The 20,460-nt window shown below is 32.2% G+C and overlaps 1 protein-coding gene across 2 annotated transcripts; it reads left to right on the top strand.

Moving 5' to 3' along the window:
• Nucleotides 1-16,331: 16,331 nt before the first annotated feature.
• On the top strand, nt 16,332-20,460 carry LOC133302516 (nucleosome assembly protein 1;3-like). Of its 2 annotated transcripts, XM_061502310.1 has the most exons (12): nt 16,332-16,377; nt 16,472-16,515; nt 16,795-16,893; nt 18,252-18,344; nt 18,747-18,825; nt 18,912-18,973; nt 19,083-19,267; nt 19,382-19,559; nt 19,649-19,692; nt 19,850-20,045; nt 20,175-20,189; nt 20,328-20,460. In XM_061502310.1, exons 1-12 carry the CDS (start codon nt 16,332-16,334, stop codon nt 20,397-20,399), a joined length of 1,113 nt encoding a protein of 370 aa, XP_061358294.1. In that variant the 3' UTR covers nt 20,400-20,460. The 2 variants fall into 2 exon arrangements, with proteins under 2 accessions (XP_061358294.1, XP_061358302.1); XM_061502318.1 differs by lacking the exon at nt 20,175-20,189 and having other exon boundaries at nt 20,328-20,399.

Raw genomic sequence — 20,460 nt, 5'->3', positions numbered from 1 at the left:
AGACAGAAAATTAAACTATTAAAAAATATAGAGTAAATATCATTTTGGGTCCCTAACAAAAAACACAATCCCCACTTTAGTCCCTTTCAAAAATAAATTAGTCAGTTAGTCCCTAACAAATTCAAAGTGGACCTATTTTAGTCCTTTTGAGGGATTAATATGGATCTTTTTTGAATTTGTGAGAGACCACGATTTCAACTAAATGGGTCCACTTTGAATTTATCAGAGACTAACTGACTAATTTATATTTGTAAGGGACTAAAGTAGAGATCGTGTTTTTTGTTAGGAACCAAAAAAGATATTTACTCAAAAATATATGAATGTGCCTTAAATTTGGAGTCTTGTTACATTATCATTTACATTACGGCTTTTCGACCATTGTAGTATTTATTTAATAATTAATTATCAAATTGACCTTGAATATAAACTATTTCAAAAATTTAACCTCTTCAGAAAATATAACACCAATCTGCCCATATTTGACCGTTGACTGTTGACCATTGAGCCTACCAGGGTAGCTCCCTCCCTACCCGGGTATTTTTTGAAATTTTTTCCTACCCGGATAGTCAAGGGAATACCCGGGTATATTTCAAAATTCTGAAAAAATATTTGAATTATTTACCTGGGTAGGGAGGGAGCTACCCGGTAAATAATCATACTAATTCACATTCTTCATTTCCATGACCCAAGCAACCATAACGGCCCCATCCCCACGTGCAAACACGACCATCCTGCCCCACCACCGCTGCCATGCAGAGGCGGACGCAGGTTGTGGAGAAGGGGGCAAGTGCCCACTGTAAGAACCCGCACCATTAATTAAAGAAGTTAATTAATTAATTGTGTAAAATTAGGAAATAATTTTATAATTGACCCTAATAATTATTGTAAAGCTTAGATAATTATGGTAAGTGTTTTATAATGCTGAAAATCGCTTTTCTGACGAAAAGTGCAGATACCGGTTCTGCTACTCGGTATAAATGCGTACCGATGAAGTATCCCGGAAAATTATGAAAAGTGTGTATATATCACTAGAATAATATATAGGAGTTGTAAAACAAGTTTCAAGTTAAAATAATGAAAACTGGTGCCAGAACTGATACTGGCTATGGAAAAGCGCGTACCGAAAAAGTGCTGCGAAAAATAAAATAAAATATGATAAATCTTATAAAAATGAGTAGGTTCATAATCTTAAGTTTGAGATTAAATTGCTAAGTGTAGCAATTAGCGCTAATACAGTGCGATTAAAGCTTCAGTGGCCTATATAAGGCCTTGGCACACATTTCTAGGTCAGATTTTGTGCACTCCTACGTGAAGTTTCTGAAGGAGCTGCTGCCACCCTTCTTCCTTAGCCTTCCTTGCTTGAAAATGTTTCAAGTCTTCACATTTTCTCTCATTTTCTTCACCTAAACACCTTGTGTGAGTGTGGGGTATCCTTGTGAGTGGGAAAGGTGCATCATTTCTGAGTTGTTAGCCTCTATTTTGTGTGTGTGAGGGCTGAGTTCTTGAGTGGAGTTGTGGAGAGCCTTTGTCATGGTATTTTGAGGTCCAAGGGGTGACCTTTGTGAAGAAAGAACCAACCTTTGGTGTGCCATTTTCGTGTGCCTTGAAAGTCTGAGCTTGAGGAGCAGTTTGGTGAGCTCCAAGAGCCATTATACCTCTTTTTTGAGCTTGGGTAAGCTTTACCACCTTTGATCATGAGTTTTAATGGGTAAAAGTGGAGTCTTGGTATGTAATATGTTAAAATGAAGTAACCAACACGTATATAAACCTGTATATGCCTAAAAATGGATCCTTGGACGTATAATAATGGTAAAAGTTGGACCTTTGAGTGATATCTTCGTGAAAATGCAGAACTGCATTCTGTTGTGAAATATCCGGATATGATATCCAGATATTGATATCCGGATATGATATCCGGATATGGGGTCTTGTGATATCCGAATATGGATATCCGGATATGATATCCGGATATAGGATATCCGGATATGGGATATCCGGATATGCCCCGACGAATATCCAGATATTCTGGGTTTGCGTGAATAGTAACGGTATTGTTCATACAGAACTGAGTTATGGGTTTGTGGTCCCTAGATTGTGGAAGTTGAACTTCTGTAATGATTAAGTTAAGTCAGAATCAAGGGATTAAGGGCTTGGGGCTTTGTGAGAAGCCGTAAGACTTAGAACGCAAAGGAAAGGCGTTGTCTTTATATCGTATGCTTGTAGAGTATAAATATTGATGTTGTTATTGGTCCTAACAGATTGTGATTGTGTTGTGTGTGGACCTTGAGCATGTGTAAACTCTTGGCTTGGATAGCTAGCTTGCAAGGTAAGATTTCGTGTCCTCAGCTTAGCCATTGTTTGTTCCACCATGTCCCATGGGGGGTGGTTATATGCATGATGTGTTTTCATGTACTGTTTTATTGAAATGCTATGGAGCTGTTAAGTGCAAAATGCTTATGATATATATGTGGTGTTTCGCCTAGCTAGGAAGCCATGGGGTGGTCCTGGGGGCGGGTACAGCATGGGCTGGTATTGTGTGGGTAATAGACGTATTCTTGCACTTCTCTGATCAGTAGAATAGTTATAACACACATGACATGATTATCTGCTGCATTGCACTGATTTTAGAATTGATATTGAATTACTACTTTTGGAACTTATATTGCACATGTAAGTGAGCTTGGGGTGAAAGATCCTTGAGGACCCCTTGTCTTACTGAGATTTCTGTTTAGAGATCTCACCCCACGTTTGAGGCACATATTTTAGGTTCAGGTAATGCGGGGGTTGAGACCTCTAGCAGCAGGAGGCCGGAGCTTAGTTGATTGCATGCTATTATGGTGATTTTGCTGGATACCGACATTGATGTATCTTTACTGTCATGTTATTTGATTTGAGACTACTGTTGGGCGTTGTTGCCTTATTTGGTGAGCATGGGGGTTGTCCATGTCACATTAACTTGACTTTATGTTTTTTTGTTGTTTCAAGTCGTATAATTGTATCAGGATTATGTCCGGACTATGTGTTGTAGATCCGTGATTTACATACTCACTTATTTATTTATGAGGTATTTCAGTTAGCTGTCTATTTGTAATTTACATACAGGCAATATTTTGAAAATGAATTAGGTAATTCAACTTGGTAATGACATGTTAACAAACTTGGTTAACACGGTGGTGTTACACCCACCCTTAAAATTTGATATGAAAATACCAAAATACCCTTCACTTAAAATTAAGTTTCCTCCTATTTTATTTTTTTGCTTTTTCTCCTCAACGGCTCCACCCATGACCAGTGACCTGACCATCTCCATTAAAACAAATCCAAACCTAAGTACCTAACTAACAGCAGTCATTGGAGACGGAGAGGAGAGAGCTCATACGATTTTTGTACGATTGGTTTATTCTCTTTATTGGGCAGCTTTTTATGCCTCAAATATCTGCTCTGTACACATTCTGTGTAAGTTGTTTAGCTCATCAGTCACCTTCCTTTATAATTTTTGACTGAAGTATCGTCCATTTTTGTTAGCTTGAATTACTTGATCTCCTTGTTTTTCATCATCCATTAAAGTACATATTTTTCCCTGTGACTCACTCGTATTAGCATGTTCGAAAAATAGCTTTGCTTTTAGCTTGTTTAATGATTGTTGATTGTAGCACTCAATATCATTTCAGCTCAGAATGGTAGAGGTAAGCCTCTATTGTTTGAAGAACCGACAGAGAAAGAAGATGAGAAGGAAGAAAAGTAGGAAAAGGGAACAGAGAGATGAGAGAAAAATGCTTTTCTTTATTAAAGTTGATCAACGTACAGTATATGTCAACCTCTCCCTTTTTATCACATAATCACTATGAACCATCACAACTTGCTTTGTTGTTGAGTGTCCAGTGGCCACCCTTCATCAATTTCCTGGATCCGCCACTGGATGTATCCATGGCAATATGTATCAAGATGGACCAGAAGAAACTGAAAGTGATTGCTTTTTTGGAGTTACCCAACCCTAATTATCTCTTTGAGACGAGTTGGCTCCCTCCGGTATCCCCACGAGCTTCGACTCTTTTGAGCCGGCTATGAGACTAATCCGGAGTGCGGGGGAACAGTGATTGCTTCGTCAAAAGACATAACTAAAAGAAAATTGTTATAATTACAGGTAAATAGCAAAGTAGTGTAAGCTTTTCCTTGTGGAAAGTCTTTAGTGTGCCAAATCAAAATTAGGCCTAAGCAAAAAATAGTTTCAACAATTAAGGACAAAATGAGCCCAAAAGCAATTGGGTTTTAAAACCATAAATGTGGGTTTAATACTATAATAGGTGCTTAGGGTTTAATATTATTGTAAATCTATTATATGTTGTCTTATATAGGAGTTTAAGATATGCTGCCAAGAGTGTTTTGTATGCCTAAGATATTTCTGTGGGGTGTTTGGTATTTTTTTTCCTGGAAAGTGACCCTGGCAACTTGAAAATCCCATGTTTGATAGAAGGGTGTCCTAAATTTGTCCTGGAAAATGTGGGTTCCTAGGAATCATTTTAACACATGAAAAGCCCTAGTCAGATTCCCCTTGAATATGTGGTATTTCATTATTCCAATGAAGTGGGAAAATATTGACTGCATTATTAGACAAAATTAACCTTGTATCCTTCGTGCTAGCTTTCCTCCACTAATTGAAAATCTATTTGCCTGTGAAAGGAAGCCCGAAGCTGACGCAATGTTCACAATTCTCAGCTCTATTTATTCTCACCTCTGCACGAGTTCTTCTACAAGTTTAAACTACAATGCGTCGTTCATGCTTGTACAAAATGCCGTTGAAGTATGTTGGTTTTGAGAAGTTGTGGTTACTTTCGTAAATTCATCAGATATTTCCAGTAATATTTTACCATAATCAAACATATACTCAGTAAAATTATCCAATATTCTCAGTAATAGTTACGCCTACCAAACAATTTTTTTATACATTCCCAGTAAACTTAGTTTCTCATCATATTCTTAGAAATTATGATTTTCGAACACAAAAAATTTCTCTTATACTAAACGCTACCGTGGGTTTGTCAAACTTTATAACTATTTACCTTTTCCGATCCACTAAAGCTTATCTTTTCCTTTGGTCTTATTGCTTTTTGTTAAATAATTTAATGGTGCTTTGCTTTTAGTGAAGATAAGCATAATTTGCACGGTTTTCTAAATGAGACTTTGTAAACCGCAATGTTTTTTTATCTACTTGAATAAATCCATGCATTTTGTTTTAAATGATAATGAATTTATGTGTTTTTCAAACAAATAATTATCTCTTATATTATATCTCTTATATTATAACCACGTGTTCTTTTTCCTTGGTGCTCAGGAGTCAGGAGTTAAGTGTATACAAATCCAAGATTATGTCTCCTTCTTCATTGGTTCTTGGAGAAGGGTGAGTTTAATTATTTTTCGGTGGAGAAAAAGTGGATAACAAGAATATTGAACACTATCACATAACTTTGATTTTTTCCCTTGCATTCCCTCGTATGTCATTGTTTTCTTCTCAGTGTGTTAAGCCAACAATGTTGATGGGAACATTAGGATAAGGGAAAACATATTAAAGAAGAAGTTGACAGTGTGGTCTTCATTAATGAGGTACTTTGTCAATTTGTTCATCAATTTATTATAAAATTTATTGTCCACATAAGTAATTTATGTATTATATGAGAATGCTTGAAGAAACCTATTATTCTTGCTCTTTTCAATCCGACATCACAGCTAGAATGTACGACTGAAGAAGTATATATGTGGAGCCAGGTAATTGAAAACACAGCTAATATTTTCGGATTAGAATTTGAGCTACATTATTACTTTTCTTTTTATATAATTAGATTGTTCTTATATTGTTGAAAGGAATCAATAAAAACTCTTCACTTCAAAAAAATGAGGAAAATAAGAGAATGCTAGATGTTGTACTTTTATAGAATCGTAGAAGCCATGAGGATTTATAACTTGTTCACAACTTAAATGTTGCACATTTTTTTATTCTTGGTCAACATATGGGGATCTTAATAATCTAAATTACAATGTAAGCTATCTATTTTCTTCTTCAAAATTATCATCACGCCAGCCAATCTATTTTAATGTAAAGAATAAAAATTAAATGAAATTTTTATTTTAAAAAACAACTAGTTACTAAAATCATCACCTAGCTTATTGTGTAAATTAACTTTATTTATATATTGGAGGTACAAAAAGACCAAACCAAATTTTGCCAGATTATACCAGTATTGATCAATAAAAGCAAGAGAGAATAGGAAAACACGTGGATGACAAGTTATCCTCAGCCTTAAATCAACAAGAAATAATATTTGACTAAAATTAGAAAACATATTCAAATGATAGAAGACATTATCTATAGCATCCTAATATATATATATATATATATATATATATATATATATATATATATAGGGGAGAGATCTTTTGACTCTAGAGTAAGACTTACAACTCTTACTCTCCATCTCAACCGTTGATTTCTGTCCATCTAACGGTTATTATTTATTTGAAATAAATAAATAAATAATTGTTATAAATAACCGTTAGATGAACGGAAATTAACGGTTGAGATGAGGAGTAAGAGTTGTAAGTCTTACTCTAGAGTCAAAAGATCTCTCCCCATATATATATATATATATATATTCTAAACGAACATTAGTCTGGATTCTGTGTAGTTAATGTCCGTGTTCTTAGGCACCTATCCTTGATATATATATATATATATATATATATATATATATATATATATATATATATATATATATATATATATATAGCTGGCGTTTAGGTAGTTACTTTTAACGTGGGGGTTATTGATACTATCATGGAATCGTGGTAGGGCCGAGCTTTGGCTCCACTACTTGGGCTAACCCTAAGTAACCAACTAACCAGACGTGTAAGGGTCCTTCCAGGTTCCGTCGACCGTTTTCCTTGGCTGGTGATACCCAGTGTATGAACCCGGAACAATATATATAAAATCAAATAAAATAAAATATATAATTATAATATTTTTAAAAATAATAAATAAATAAATATAATTAATAGATATTAATATAAATTTTTTGAAGATAATGTTTGAAAATATTAATATTGTTTCTTACAAAAGAACAGTGTCTTGCACAATATGAAAATTTTGAGAGAAAGTTATCAAAAGAACACATTGTCAACCTATGAAGCACCGACACTTTAAAATTTTTGACGTGTCGTCACCGACTATGATGCACGGACACAGACACGGAACACGACATGACACGACACGACACTTCGACACGTTAATTCTAAAAAATGATAAATTTGGATACGTTTTGATATTAAATAATATTTTTAATATATATAATATAATTTACATTTAATACATATAGCAACTCATAATAAATAACTCATATACTAATCAAATATTCAAATTTGATAATATAAATATTAAGAAAAAATAATAGAACATCCAGTGTAGAAAATATTAAGAAAGGGCATAAAGGGTTATGAACTTTGGTCTTTCCGAATAGGTCAAGGTAATGAAGAAATTCAAGCACATGAGCATCACTGCATAAGGCCATAGAAAGTGGTGGTATATGGTTCCTCAGATACTGGCAGAAAGTGTTCCAATCTCGCCTCTTTTGGTTCTCATAACGGCTTGGTGTGTTGTTGTTCGTTGAAGATGAAGATGAGGCTGTGGTGAGATCGGTGGTTAAGGATGATACAACAAGGATCTCATTATCGTAGCTGTTACTGTTGTTTGCTGATTCAGAAATCAAATCCATTGGGGAATATTGAAGATCTGAAGCTTCTTCTTTAAACCCTTGTTGTTGCTTTAGAATATTTGCGTTGGATCTTGAGAATGGTGAGATTAATTTGTGCTGATGATGATATTTGTAAAAAATAATAGAACATCCCATGATGACGACCGATGACGAAAGAAGAGAAGGACCAGGCGACCAGCAGCCTCCAGCGCAAGAGAGGATCAGAGGATAGGGTTTCAGATTTTTGATTTTTATTAAATATTTTTTATATTTTTTATTTGTAATTTTATTTCTTTTTTACAAAAAAAAATTGCAAAATGTGTCCACATACGTTGACTGCGTGTCAGATTCAATCAAACTCGCGTGTCCAACTAGTCAACGTGTCCCAAAAAGTCAACCGCGTGTCGGACGCATGTCTGAACGTGTCCGACACGTGTCGGACACGCATTTTTTTCCAAAAAAACACGTGTCCGTGTTTCACAGGTCACCGACACTTCAATACTCGTTGCGAAGACTCAAAAAATGTTCAAAGATTACGTTACGTTGCATTTTGAGTTCCAACTATTAAATTCGTTGGATTACTATTACTATTTTATTGAGTTTAATATAAACATTTGGGATATCTTATGTTTCTTTGCAAAATTAATGGGTATTATAAGTTTAGCTTTATTTTTTTATTAAATTATTGAATATTAAATATAATATACACTACATAAATTAAAAACATTATATAATATCATAACGTGTCCTAACGTGTCTAAATTTAACATTTTTTAGAATTAACGTGTCGGAGTATCATGTCGTGTCATATTTCGTGTCTCGTATCGGTGCCGATGCAACATAGTTGCCAACGAAGTAATATATAGTGTAGTTCAATAACTTGAAATATTAATATAATAATAAGAGAGAAAATAACAATGTACTTTCAAAGAATGTTGACAAAAAATGAATAGTGTAAAATAGTTGTAGTCTAGCTAAAAGAAAAAGTAACGAAAATGAATTGTGTGTTGTAATAGAAATCCAACCGACCAAAGTACTATGTAATAATGGCTTAGAAATATAATAATATAGGAAGATTAGAATCTTCAGGGAAAAAAAAATCTTAAAGAAGATAATGTGGAGAAGTGAATTAAGTCATAGTGGTTTCAAATCTTTAGATGAAAAACAAGGAGAGGCACGGAAGAAAGAGGTTTGTAGTAGAAAGAGTTTCTAGGAGAAAGTTAGTGTTGTGAGAAAAAAAGGTAATTTCAGGAGTAAAAATCATTTTTGTAGTTTTTTTTTTCTTTTTTAACTTTATTTTATATTTATATGGGTTGGATTATTTTGTTATTTTATTACTATGTTTCTGTTAAATTCTAGAAAAGTTGTAGTTGAATTTATTCTTTATTATACCAAATAAATAATTGTAGAATGTGTAATTTTTTAACTCTAAAATCTGAAATGAACTGATCGAGGTAAATTTAAGATCAGAAGGTAATGTAGTAAGGGACTTCTTACTTTGACTAAGAATTTAGACACTCAAAGACCCTCAAAGGCTGGGCATCTAGTAAATTTTCGGTTAAGTATTGCATATTCTTAATTATTCTTGTTATTTATTTATTATAAAGAAAAGAGAATGATATTTCCATTGTAGTGGCTGGACTAGCTATTGTTTGAAAACCTTAACATTACTGAAATTCATCTCACAATATGTATTTTTTATGCTAACTTGTCCATAAAAAGAATATGTCGAGCATTTGTATAACAGGTGATAAATGGAGAATGATGATCTCTCCTGATGAAAGGAAAATTGAGTTTCGTGTTCTAGTAGAAGCACGAAGGATGGATGTTATATTTTACCCGGATCACATAGAAACAATTCCGTCATATATGAATGATTAATATATTATACATTAAGCATTTTATACATTGCCACAATATCATAGTTTCTTCTTTGGTCATTCTCTAGCAATAATCAGCCATATAATTCAATGTTTTTACTCTTTCCCATAATGATCATGTACCAATCAACTCACCTGGTGGCTCTTGAACATTGGATACTCCTCAATCTAATTATAGGAGATAACATGACAATTGAGTTAAATGGTCACTAAGTGTTTATGAATTATGAGCAGTTATCATAATTTGATATTGCTCTAACAAGTGGTAGTTCATGGAGAGAATTTGAGCATGCAAGCAACCCTCATTTGTTACTTGTAGGAATAGCGATAATAGAAAGAGAACTCATATTTCCAGAATGAACCATAGAAACCACTGAACAAATATACAATTAGCAGATACATAAAAAAGAAATAACTAGAAGGCATAGAAATAAAATGAAAAGGCCATTAAATAACTTATAACACATACAAACATTTGCCCATAAGTTTGTATAATGCAAGGGACAGTTTGACAGATAATATGACATTCCCACTTGGCGCTCAATCAAGCATTTCTAAATGTTCACACTACAACTGAATCGGGGTAAAATGTTTAAACAAAGATGGAAAAATGGAAAATCAGACCAAAAACCAAAAACGAGACAAATCACAGTGGACGGTGGAGCAAGGTGTGGCGCAGCCTTCGAGTTGGGACGCAACACGTCACAGGGTTCGAAATCGAAGAGAAGAAAATATAAATTAGTGTGAGTACTCACATTGTAACAGAAGAAACGAAAGAGAGAGAGTACTTGACTATGAGGAAGAGTTAACAAAATGACACCAATCTACGTACAGAATGAACAAAAGAGGTTCAAATCTCATTATAATTTCAGAGCCCTAAAAACTGAAATTCCACTATAATTTCAGAACCTTAAAATTGCATGAAAAACCCAGATCTGAGATCGGCACTTCGAATTATAGAGATGAAACGTAAATATGAAATTTCAAAAATAATTAAATAAAAATATATAATACTAAAAAATATTGAGAACATTCATAGATCTATAAGGATCTGAAACTAGAGCCATCTTAGCACTGATAAATTCTACTTACTTTGAGGTATTATACCACGATTTGAAGATCGGGATTCAGAAAGGAACCGAGTTCCAAGCCTAACGAACGAAGATAGACTTTGGGGTTTATCCCTAATAAAATAGACTAATAGAGTAGTGAATAGAAATGAAAAATATAGTTATTCAAAAAAAAAAAATGAAAAATATTTTTTAGAAAAAATAAAATTAAAAAACTCAAAAATAATTTTACTTCATTTTGAAAATAATGTGGCTAATCAGGGGTATTTCTGGATTTTTATCAACATTTTAATAAATGTGGTTAAACTAATGTCCCTGTAGGCCTTGTTTTTTTGTAGTGATAGGACCAAACTTGTATTCCTACTCAATGTAACAAATAAATAAGAGAAGGAAGTAGACTCATATATATATGTGAATAATTTGTGTGCTAACACCCTAATGGAACATATGTATTTATGATATCTTTTATGTATAAATTATCTTTGGTAATGGCAATATTAAGTTTCCTTAAATTTGAATGATGAGAATTTATTTTATTTTATTCTACGTAGACTGTTATATTATCTAAGTAACATAAAGATGCTAAATGAACAAATTTATCGCTAATGTGTTTGGTACTAGGATTTTTTTTAGCTTCATGTGAAAACATTATAGGAAAAATAACAATGCCATGTTTGATATGAAAAAACACCAAACTTTCTCGAGTAATTTTTTTTTTCCGGAAATAGCTTTTATGTGTAATTTTATGTATGGTCCCCACCAGTGAAATGCTATAGATTAGGTGGAATTTTTTGTTGCCTCGAAAAGTAAAAAGTGACCCGCGAAGGAATAGACCACATTACCCTTTTGTTTGTACGTGTTCTTTGAACAAATGATGTCACGTACAGAACTTTTTGAATCAAAATAAAACCGGGGTTATTTTGGTAAAATAATCTTACAATCCCACTAATATTTTATAATCAACCAAATACAAACTCAGTAAACTTAACCACAAAATCTCGGAAAAATTTGTACCTACCGAACACCTTTTTAGTCACATTTCTGAATAACTCATTTTCTCACCATATTCTAGAGAATCAAGATTTTCGCATAAACAAAAATTTCTCCTCTATCAAACGTCACCTAATAGCTAAAATTTGACTATAATATTTGCAGGTGTATCATGTGCATTACTTGTAGTATCAGGTTTTTCTTTTGCAGATGTGTGGAACTGTAAATGCAATTCTTGAAGACATAAGAAAGTTTGTATTTCATCTTGTTGAGCCCTTGAGAAATTGCAGACGTAGTTGCTTAAAAAACATAGTCAACTTAAATTGTAATAGCAGTTTGACTCGGACTACTATTCTTTGTTCATAGTTACCCTCAAAATGATGTTATACAAATTGTCAATGAAATTGGATAATCAATTGAATACTCTTGAAAATATAAGATGTCTTTATTTGCCCAATCTCCCCCCCCCCCCCCCCCCCCCCCCCCCCCCCCCGATTCAAATTGTTTTGGTTGTTGTAATTGTACATTCATTTATTCATGATTGCTTTGCTTGTATTGACAACAAAACTTCTTGAAATCAATGAAACTTGTACAAAATTCTCAAAAAGGTATTAAACCTTCTCTCTGGTTCGTGATAATTAATCTTTATTGTTAGTTGGTCCACCTCGAATGACCGATCTTTTCTATCTAATCTCTAGTGATTTTAGAAAAAATTTGAAAAATGTCGGCAAATAAAAAAATAGCCATAATATATTGTGACTATTATTTTTTTAAATCTTATTAAAATAGCCATGGTCAAATCATTCTAAATATAACTATACTGTGGTTAAATTAATGGTACCACACTAAAAAAAAAGGTGGCCACATAAAACAATAAATGTGACTAAAATATTGAAACGCCATAATTAGCCACGTTTGTAAATGTGTGTTTGCTTTTATTAGCCATGTTTTGTGTATGATTTCGCCGTCACCAGTGATCCCTCAGGCCTCACTACCCTCAGTTTTGGTGTGAATGACTTGTCCTCTACTAAAACAAAGATGTAAATTTGTGGGGCTTAGCCCCTCTTTATTTACAAAAAAAAAAAAAATGTAAATTTGTTGAAAGTGGTTGGCAATAGCAAAATAATAAATACGATATAATGAAAATCACCAATATATGCCTTTTTATTTGCCAAACTAAGAAACATGCTCTATACTAGAAAGAACATGGATTTGTACCCCAAATAAGAGACCTAAATTAACAAAATTATTTATAACATTAATTATATTTTTTATAGGTAAGAAATCTTATTCATTGATATATTACTTATGGATGATCATTTCTTACAAATCACAGTTAATTAATTTCCTTATTTACCTTTTCTATATATTAGTATATAATACCAAAATATATTGATTGTTTTGCATATAATTTCGCCACGTCATCATTTTTTTTTGTAGTGATCCCTTTGTTTTGGTGTGAATGACTAGTCCTTGACTAAACCAAACATTTAATTTTTTTTAAAGTGGTTGACAATAACAAAATAATAAATACCAATGTAATAAAAATCACCATTATATGCCTTTTTATTTGCCAAACTAAGAAACATGCTCTATAATAGAAAGAAGGGCTCGGTTTTACTATAGTTACGGCAGGTAAGTTATTTGCAGTAAGTTTAATACAATGTTATTTTGGGACGAAAATCATGGTATTTCTGTAATTTTAATTTATTTCATGGTTATTATAGTTTTTATAATTATAATTATTTCATTTTTTAATCCTAAAATAACGTTATTTTAGGAGTAAATGCAAATAACTTATTTTATGTAGAAAGAACATGGATTTTTGTCCCATTTTTTTTTTATAAACAATTTTTTGTATCCCAATTAAAAGACCTGAATTATCAAATCTATTTCTAGCATTAATTATATTTTTTTATAGGTAAGAACTCTTATTCATTCGTATATTGATTCTCAATGATCATTTCTTACAAATTATAGTGAATTAATCTCCTTATTTAGCTTATATATATGGGAAATATTTTTCTTATGTCGATGGAGATAGGTTATCTCATGTTAGTGACACAAAATTATAAAAGAGACCCACAAATAATTGGAAAGAGAAAAATAGAGATGGGACCCACCTTTGTTATGTGTGTGTAAGAATTTGGTTTATCTTATGTTGAATGAGATAAATATAACCCTATATATATATATATATATATATATAAATATAATACCAAAACTTATTGATCTTTTTGGTGTCTTGTTAAAAATTTTGATATATTTTGAGAATAATACTCTTAGCAGTTAATTGATATTTAATTTAAAATTTATTAAATAATATTTTAAATTTAATCTAATGCCTTCTATGGTTACATAGTTCATGTATCATGCCTCTATTGAATTAAATAAAAATCTCTCAAATTATACAAGAATCTTGCTAATTAACTTTATATATCAGTTTTTTAAAAACTAAACCGAAAATCAAACAGTCACATGCATGTGGGCCACGGCTTAACATTGACTCTTTTCTTTTACTAATAATATATTAATAAGTGCATATTTTCTTATGTTGTAGGATAGTAGGAGAGAAAAAAAGTAGAGATGAGTTAAATGTGGGTCCCACATTTTAAATTAAAAAAGAAAAGAAAAATTAATTGACACGGAAAATGAATTTATGTAGGAAAAAGTTCTTATCTCATGTAGAAGGAGATAATGATTTTCCTATATTAATTCAAACAATTAGATATTGAAACGTTTTAGAGATTGAATATTAGAATTTGTTCAACTAATAAGCATATTAGGATTAGGATTAGGTTGGTTTTTTCTGCTGTCAATATAGATAAGTTATTTATATTGAGTTTAAAATAATATTATTTTAAGATAAAAAAAGGTATTTTTATAATTATAATTTATTTTAGAGTTATAATAATTTTTTTATTATAATTTTTTAATTCAAAACGACATTATTTTCAAAATGAATGAATTTAGACCGTAGATAATTTATTTATATTCATTGTAAAAATATTAAAGCCATTAGTTTTATAAAAATTATCTTTTAAATTTTACCATTTTTAATGACATCTAGTTTTTATCTTTTAGGTTTATTTCTGCCGTAAATGAAAGCTCATTAATGCAACCATTCTAGGAAGTACAGTGTCACGTGACATTGGTGGGTACAACAATGATGTTTGCAATGTTGCGGTTTGTTGGATGTCTCGTCACGTCGCAGGTATAGAATCGTCAAATGTAACTGTTGTGTTTTTTTATTTCATTTGGTCGTTTTAGCCGCGGCACAAGTTGGGCTAAACAACTCTTGTTTTTTTTTAAAAAACAAAATAATAATTTAGGTGGAATAGTAGTTCAATTAGGTTCCTGCAATTCTCTTGATGCAGAATTATTGGGATTACTGAAAGGTTTGGAACTGCTTTGGGGAACAGGATTAAAAAGAATAGAGCTAGAATGTGATTCTAGCTAAGCCATCCAGATGTTAAAGGAGCAGCATGAAGATCTTAGGGACTCTCAAGTCACTAGCAGATTGAGATTATGGTTAAAAGCAGATTGGACTATTCATCTTGTTCATACCAAGAGAGAAAACAACAAATGTGCTCATTGGTTAGCTAAAGCTGGGCAGACTAATAATCTCCATTTCAAGATTTTTAAAGATCCTCCTCCTCAGTTGATGGAACTTATAGTTGCTGATGCTAGAAATATGTCTAACTTGTTAGTTTCTGATTTGTAATTTTTTTTCTGTTTCTGGGGCTTAGCCCCTCTTTATTTACAAAAAAAAAAGAATATGTATTTGATCCTCTCATTATTATTTTTGAAAAAAATTTAAAATTTTAATTTTGAGACTTATCATAAATCAAACTAATCATGAAATGATAAAAGGATTAAAATATCTTAAAATAAAAAATTCCATGGTGAGATATTATTTACACCAATTTTTATCACTTAACCAAATAATAGACGCGGTCAGATACACACGATACAAATTTGATCCCTTATAAATCAATTTTACTAATACAATTTATTAACAATTTAAATTCTTAATAATCGAATTCCGGGTGCACTAAATCCTAATAAAAGGAATAAAATATTTTTTTCGGATACAAGAATAAAATATGGAAAAATCTCAACTTTGGGAAAACCAAATTAGTATAACTAATTAATGGCAAGAAGGAACTAAATTTAACTCAGAAATATTGTTTAAAAAAAAAAATCTATAATTTTAAGGAAAGAGAAAAAAGAAAAAGAAAAACTCTAATAACTCATTAATAAATTGTTAAATAAAGAAAAGGGAGGGGTAGGTTTTTCAAAAAACCATACGAAAAATTTATAATTTTAAGGAAAGAGAAACAAAAAAAGAGATACTCTAATAACTAATTAATAAATTGTTTAATACAGAAAAGGGAGGGGGTAGGTATTTTAAAAAACCATATTAAAAATTTATAATTTTAAGGAAAGAGAGAAAAAAAAAAAAAACTCTAATAACTCATAAATAAATTGTTAAAATAAAGAGAAAGGGAGGGGAAGGTTTTTGTTTAAAAGGAGAGAGGCAAACCCTCATTCTTCACACTCTCTGTCACTATCTGATCTTTAGCACTTTTTGTTGTCTCTTTGTGCCTCTCTCTCTCTCTCACACCTTCTTCTCATTTCATATCACAATGAGCAACGACAGGGAAACCATCAACATGAATGATATCACTGCTGGTCTGCATGTTTTCCCAATCAAAACTTTTATTTTCTCCACCATTCCCTTTTATTTTTAATTTTTTTTCTTCTCATTTTGATTTTTTTTGTGCAGCTCTCAATGAAGAGGAACGAGAGGAGCTAGTCAATGCTCTCAAGGTTTGCAATGAGTGCCTCTCTTTCAGTTCCTGAATTTGTTTGCTCTTTTTGTTACAAGAGATAGAAATTTTATATCTTTCTTATAAACCCAGATTTTTTTTTCTTCTTTTTTGTTGTAAAGTTTGATACTTGCTATGTTTTAGTCCAACTCTGAGTTTTTGAATAATGAGGGGATTGGGTTCATCGTTGGAGTGTTAAGTTTTTTTTATGTTTTGGGTTTGTATTATATAATTTGCTGACTTATTATATAATTTTTTTTATGGCTGAATTGATGTGTAGGGCAAGATAATTAGTCTGGGTGGTGGGCAGCACTATGAGATTCTTGAGAATCTATCCCCTAATGTCAGGAACCGCGTTGAGGCTCTCAGGGAGATTCAGGTATATCCTTGCTTCCTATGTTTCGTAGTTATGATGCTAGTTTTTGTTTTCTGCTACATGTTCGTTTGTTGTATAATTTCAAATTGTATACAGTAAATTTAAATTGAATAAATTTTATTGTTATTGGGAAATTTTTATTTTTGATATATTTATGAAATATTACTATCCACACACTTTTAAAAAAAAAAAATATATGCATCGCAATATGTATCGTGAATCGTTTGACTGTTTTTTAATCATAAATTGTGTTGAATAGTAAGATTCAGAAATATAATGAAAAATGATTTTAAAATATATGATATCATATAAGTTATTTGTATGTAGTTTAAACATTTCTGTTTTCTAAGTTCTTTGTTTTCCTGAACTTTTGAAACTGATAGTCTCTGTTTTAGTGTTTTCTTGTGCAAGTCTCCTTTCTTGAACGTCCTGTAGTTTGAATGTTCTAAATTGTTCTCTTGCGCAAGTCTCTGTATTAGTGTTTTCTTTTCTAAATGTATTAATTTGTGTTAATTTGAATGACTTTCCAGATTCGTATCAATTTGCATTTTGAATTGCTTTTGTATCATATTGGATTGGATTTTCCATAGTAGTATCAATTTCGAAATCTAGAATCACAAATTTGGATAGAATGTTGAATCTCAATTTTCGATACGATTCATGATGTGATACTGAATCACATGATTCCTTGATTCATATGTGCCTATACGCTATACATGACCAGTTTTGATACATGTCTCCGATACGTATCCTTCAACCTTCGTATTGAATCGTATGGCACGATACATATCGTATGGCATGATACATGACCAGTTCTGATTCATATCGTGTTTTGTGCGATACTAACAACTATGCTTCCAGAACACAATTATAAATAAAAACTTCTCTGATGTTAACAAAGCAAACAAGAAATTATAAATATTTTGGAAATATATTAATTAGTGTCATCTTATTCACAAAAATAAAAGGAAGATAAATCAATGAAGTAAACATAGAAAATAAATAGGCACCATTAGTGTCATCTTATTGCACTAGCGGCACAATAGCAGCTTGATAACCTAGACTGAGGCAAAACATTTTTAGCTGTAATTTAAAATTCTAGTTCATTTTTCCATTTATTTTATTATTATTTTTATTTGTACCCTAACTATTTTTCTATATATCATCTAAGGTTAAAATATTTGTATTGAGTTTTAAATTCAATTTTGTTAGCTAGGGTTAGACCTTTTCCACCCACGTATAGTTTGGACCTGAGCTTCCTGGTTATTAATCTGTGTTTGCTTTTTATTAGCTACCCAGCAAAGATGAGTCAATGCTTATTTGATAATGTCATCTTTTGAATTTGTTCTCTGATCTTACAGGCTAAGCATGATGAAATTGAAGCAAAATTTTTTGAGGAGAGAACAGCTCTTGAAGCCAAATACCAAAATATGTATCAACCATTGTACACAAAGGTATCCTGAGGATTATGTAATTGTAGAGAGCTGCATATGATGTTATAAGCTATCTTTCCATGTATTGCACAATTCAGTTGCATAATGCGCTTCTCTTTGATATAAGGCACAATGCTAATTGAGGAAGGCATTGCTGTTTCCGTTATACAATTTGAAAGAGCTTATTTTTTACTTTAATCAATTCTAAAATTTAAAATTCTTGATTCTGGTTTGTGTTGGAACATTTGGTGTAATATCTTCATCTTTGAACCTGTTATATATGGAACATTCAGTTGCATAATCCGCTTCTCTTTGATATAAGGCACAATGCTAATTAAGGCAGGCATTGTTGTTTCCGTTATATGATTTGAAACTGCTTATATTTTACTTCAATCAATTATAGAATTAAAATTCTCGATGCAGCGCTATGAAATAGTAAATGGGGTTGCTGAAGTGGAAGGGGTAGTAAATGAACAGACAGCTGATACTGAAGAAGGTGAAGGTAGTAGGTCCTTCTTCTTTTATTTTTACTTTTATTTTACTTTTTTTCAATTTTATGATATAGCAATTTACTTGTGACTTGTGTAGAGAAAGGAGTGCCTTCGTTTTGGCTCAATGCAATGAAAAACAATGACGTATTAGCTGGAGAGGTTAGTCAATATTGTTCGACTGTTAACTTTTTCTCCCATAAATGTCTCTATGAGTTTTGCAACAAAGTTAATCTTTTAGTGATCCTTTTACTGCTTCTTTATGAAGTAGATTTCGGAGCGTGATGAAGATGCTCTCAATTTTCTTAAAGATATCAAGTGGAGCAGGGTAGAAAACCCTAAAGGATTCAAGCTTGAGTTCTTCTTTGATCCCAATCCTTACTTTTCAAATTCTGTCTTGACAAAAACATATCAGATGGTTGACGAGGATGAACCTATCTTGGAGAAAGCAATTGGGTAAGCTGGTCTTTTTACATGATGTTACTATGCTTTCTGTTTTCCATAGTTTACAATCTTGTCAAAAGGGGCTTGCTTGATGTATAAGGTTTGCTTGCCATCTTCTTTTTATAGGATGGAAATTCAGTGGCACCCGGGAAAATGCTTGACCCAGAAGGTTTTGAAGAAAAAGCCTAAGAAGGGTTCAAAGAATGCCAAACCAATTACCAAAACTGAAAAATGTGAAAGTTTCTTCAATTTTTTCAATCCACCAGAAGTCCCTGATGATGAGGTCATCATTGATGATGATTTGGTATGACAGTCTGTCTAGATAAACTCAAGGCCAAAAATAAATATGAAATTTTCTGCTATTGCTATAACAATTTCAATTTTTTTAAACAGGCTGAGGAACTTCAGAATCAGATGGAACAAGACTATGATATTGGGTGAGCTTATGTGTCTTTTACTTGTGTAGGCTGCCTTATGTTTTTTCATTGTCCAACATGTTGCTCATATGCTGCTTAAGCATAACTGTTGACTCTTGTTGCTCTTTGCCATTTGTAATATTGAATTAATCCTCAGTGAATTTTGATGCTTGTTTAGGACTGCAATAAGAGACAAGATTATCCCCCACGCTGTATCATGGTTTACTGGGGAGGCCATTGACGGAGAGGGGTTTGAAGGCCTCACGCTTGATGCTGGAGATGAAGACATCGAGGTGGATGATGATGATGAAGAGGAAGACGAAGAGGATGATGAAGATGAGGATGCTGAAGATGAGAGTAAGACTAAAATTAAGGTATAATATTAATTGATCCGAAGTGCTGAAACCGAGGTTTATTTATTGTTTGAGGTTTAAACCCGAATTAATGCTTTTGTTTTTCACCTGCGTCGTCTGGTGTCAATCTCCTTTGGAATGTTGCTGCAGTCATCAGCCAGTAAGGTAAGATATTTTGATTTTGTGATCATAGGATCTCAACCTAGATATTATGTCATATGTGTTTTCTTTCTTTTTAAATTTATTTGCTTGATGTTTTATAATTAATATTGTCTTTATTTTGCATGGCTCTGGACATTTCAGAAGAGTGGAAACGCACAGGCCGGTGGTGTTCAGCAACAGGGTGAGCGTCCTGCAGAGTGCAAGCAGCAATAGATATTTATTTCTTCAGAGAGCTATGCAGCTTATAGTTGTTTTTTGGGGTTCCTAAGGTGCC

This window comes from Gastrolobium bilobum, unplaced genomic scaffold, assembly GCF_033153095.1.
Source record: "Gastrolobium bilobum isolate Gb01-03AN ecotype WA unplaced genomic scaffold, APGP_CSIRO_Gbil_v1 utg25720, whole genome shotgun sequence".
NCBI lineage: Eukaryota > Viridiplantae > Streptophyta > Magnoliopsida > Fabales > Fabaceae > Gastrolobium > Gastrolobium bilobum.
This window is presented reverse-complemented; position numbering and strand designations above follow the sequence as displayed.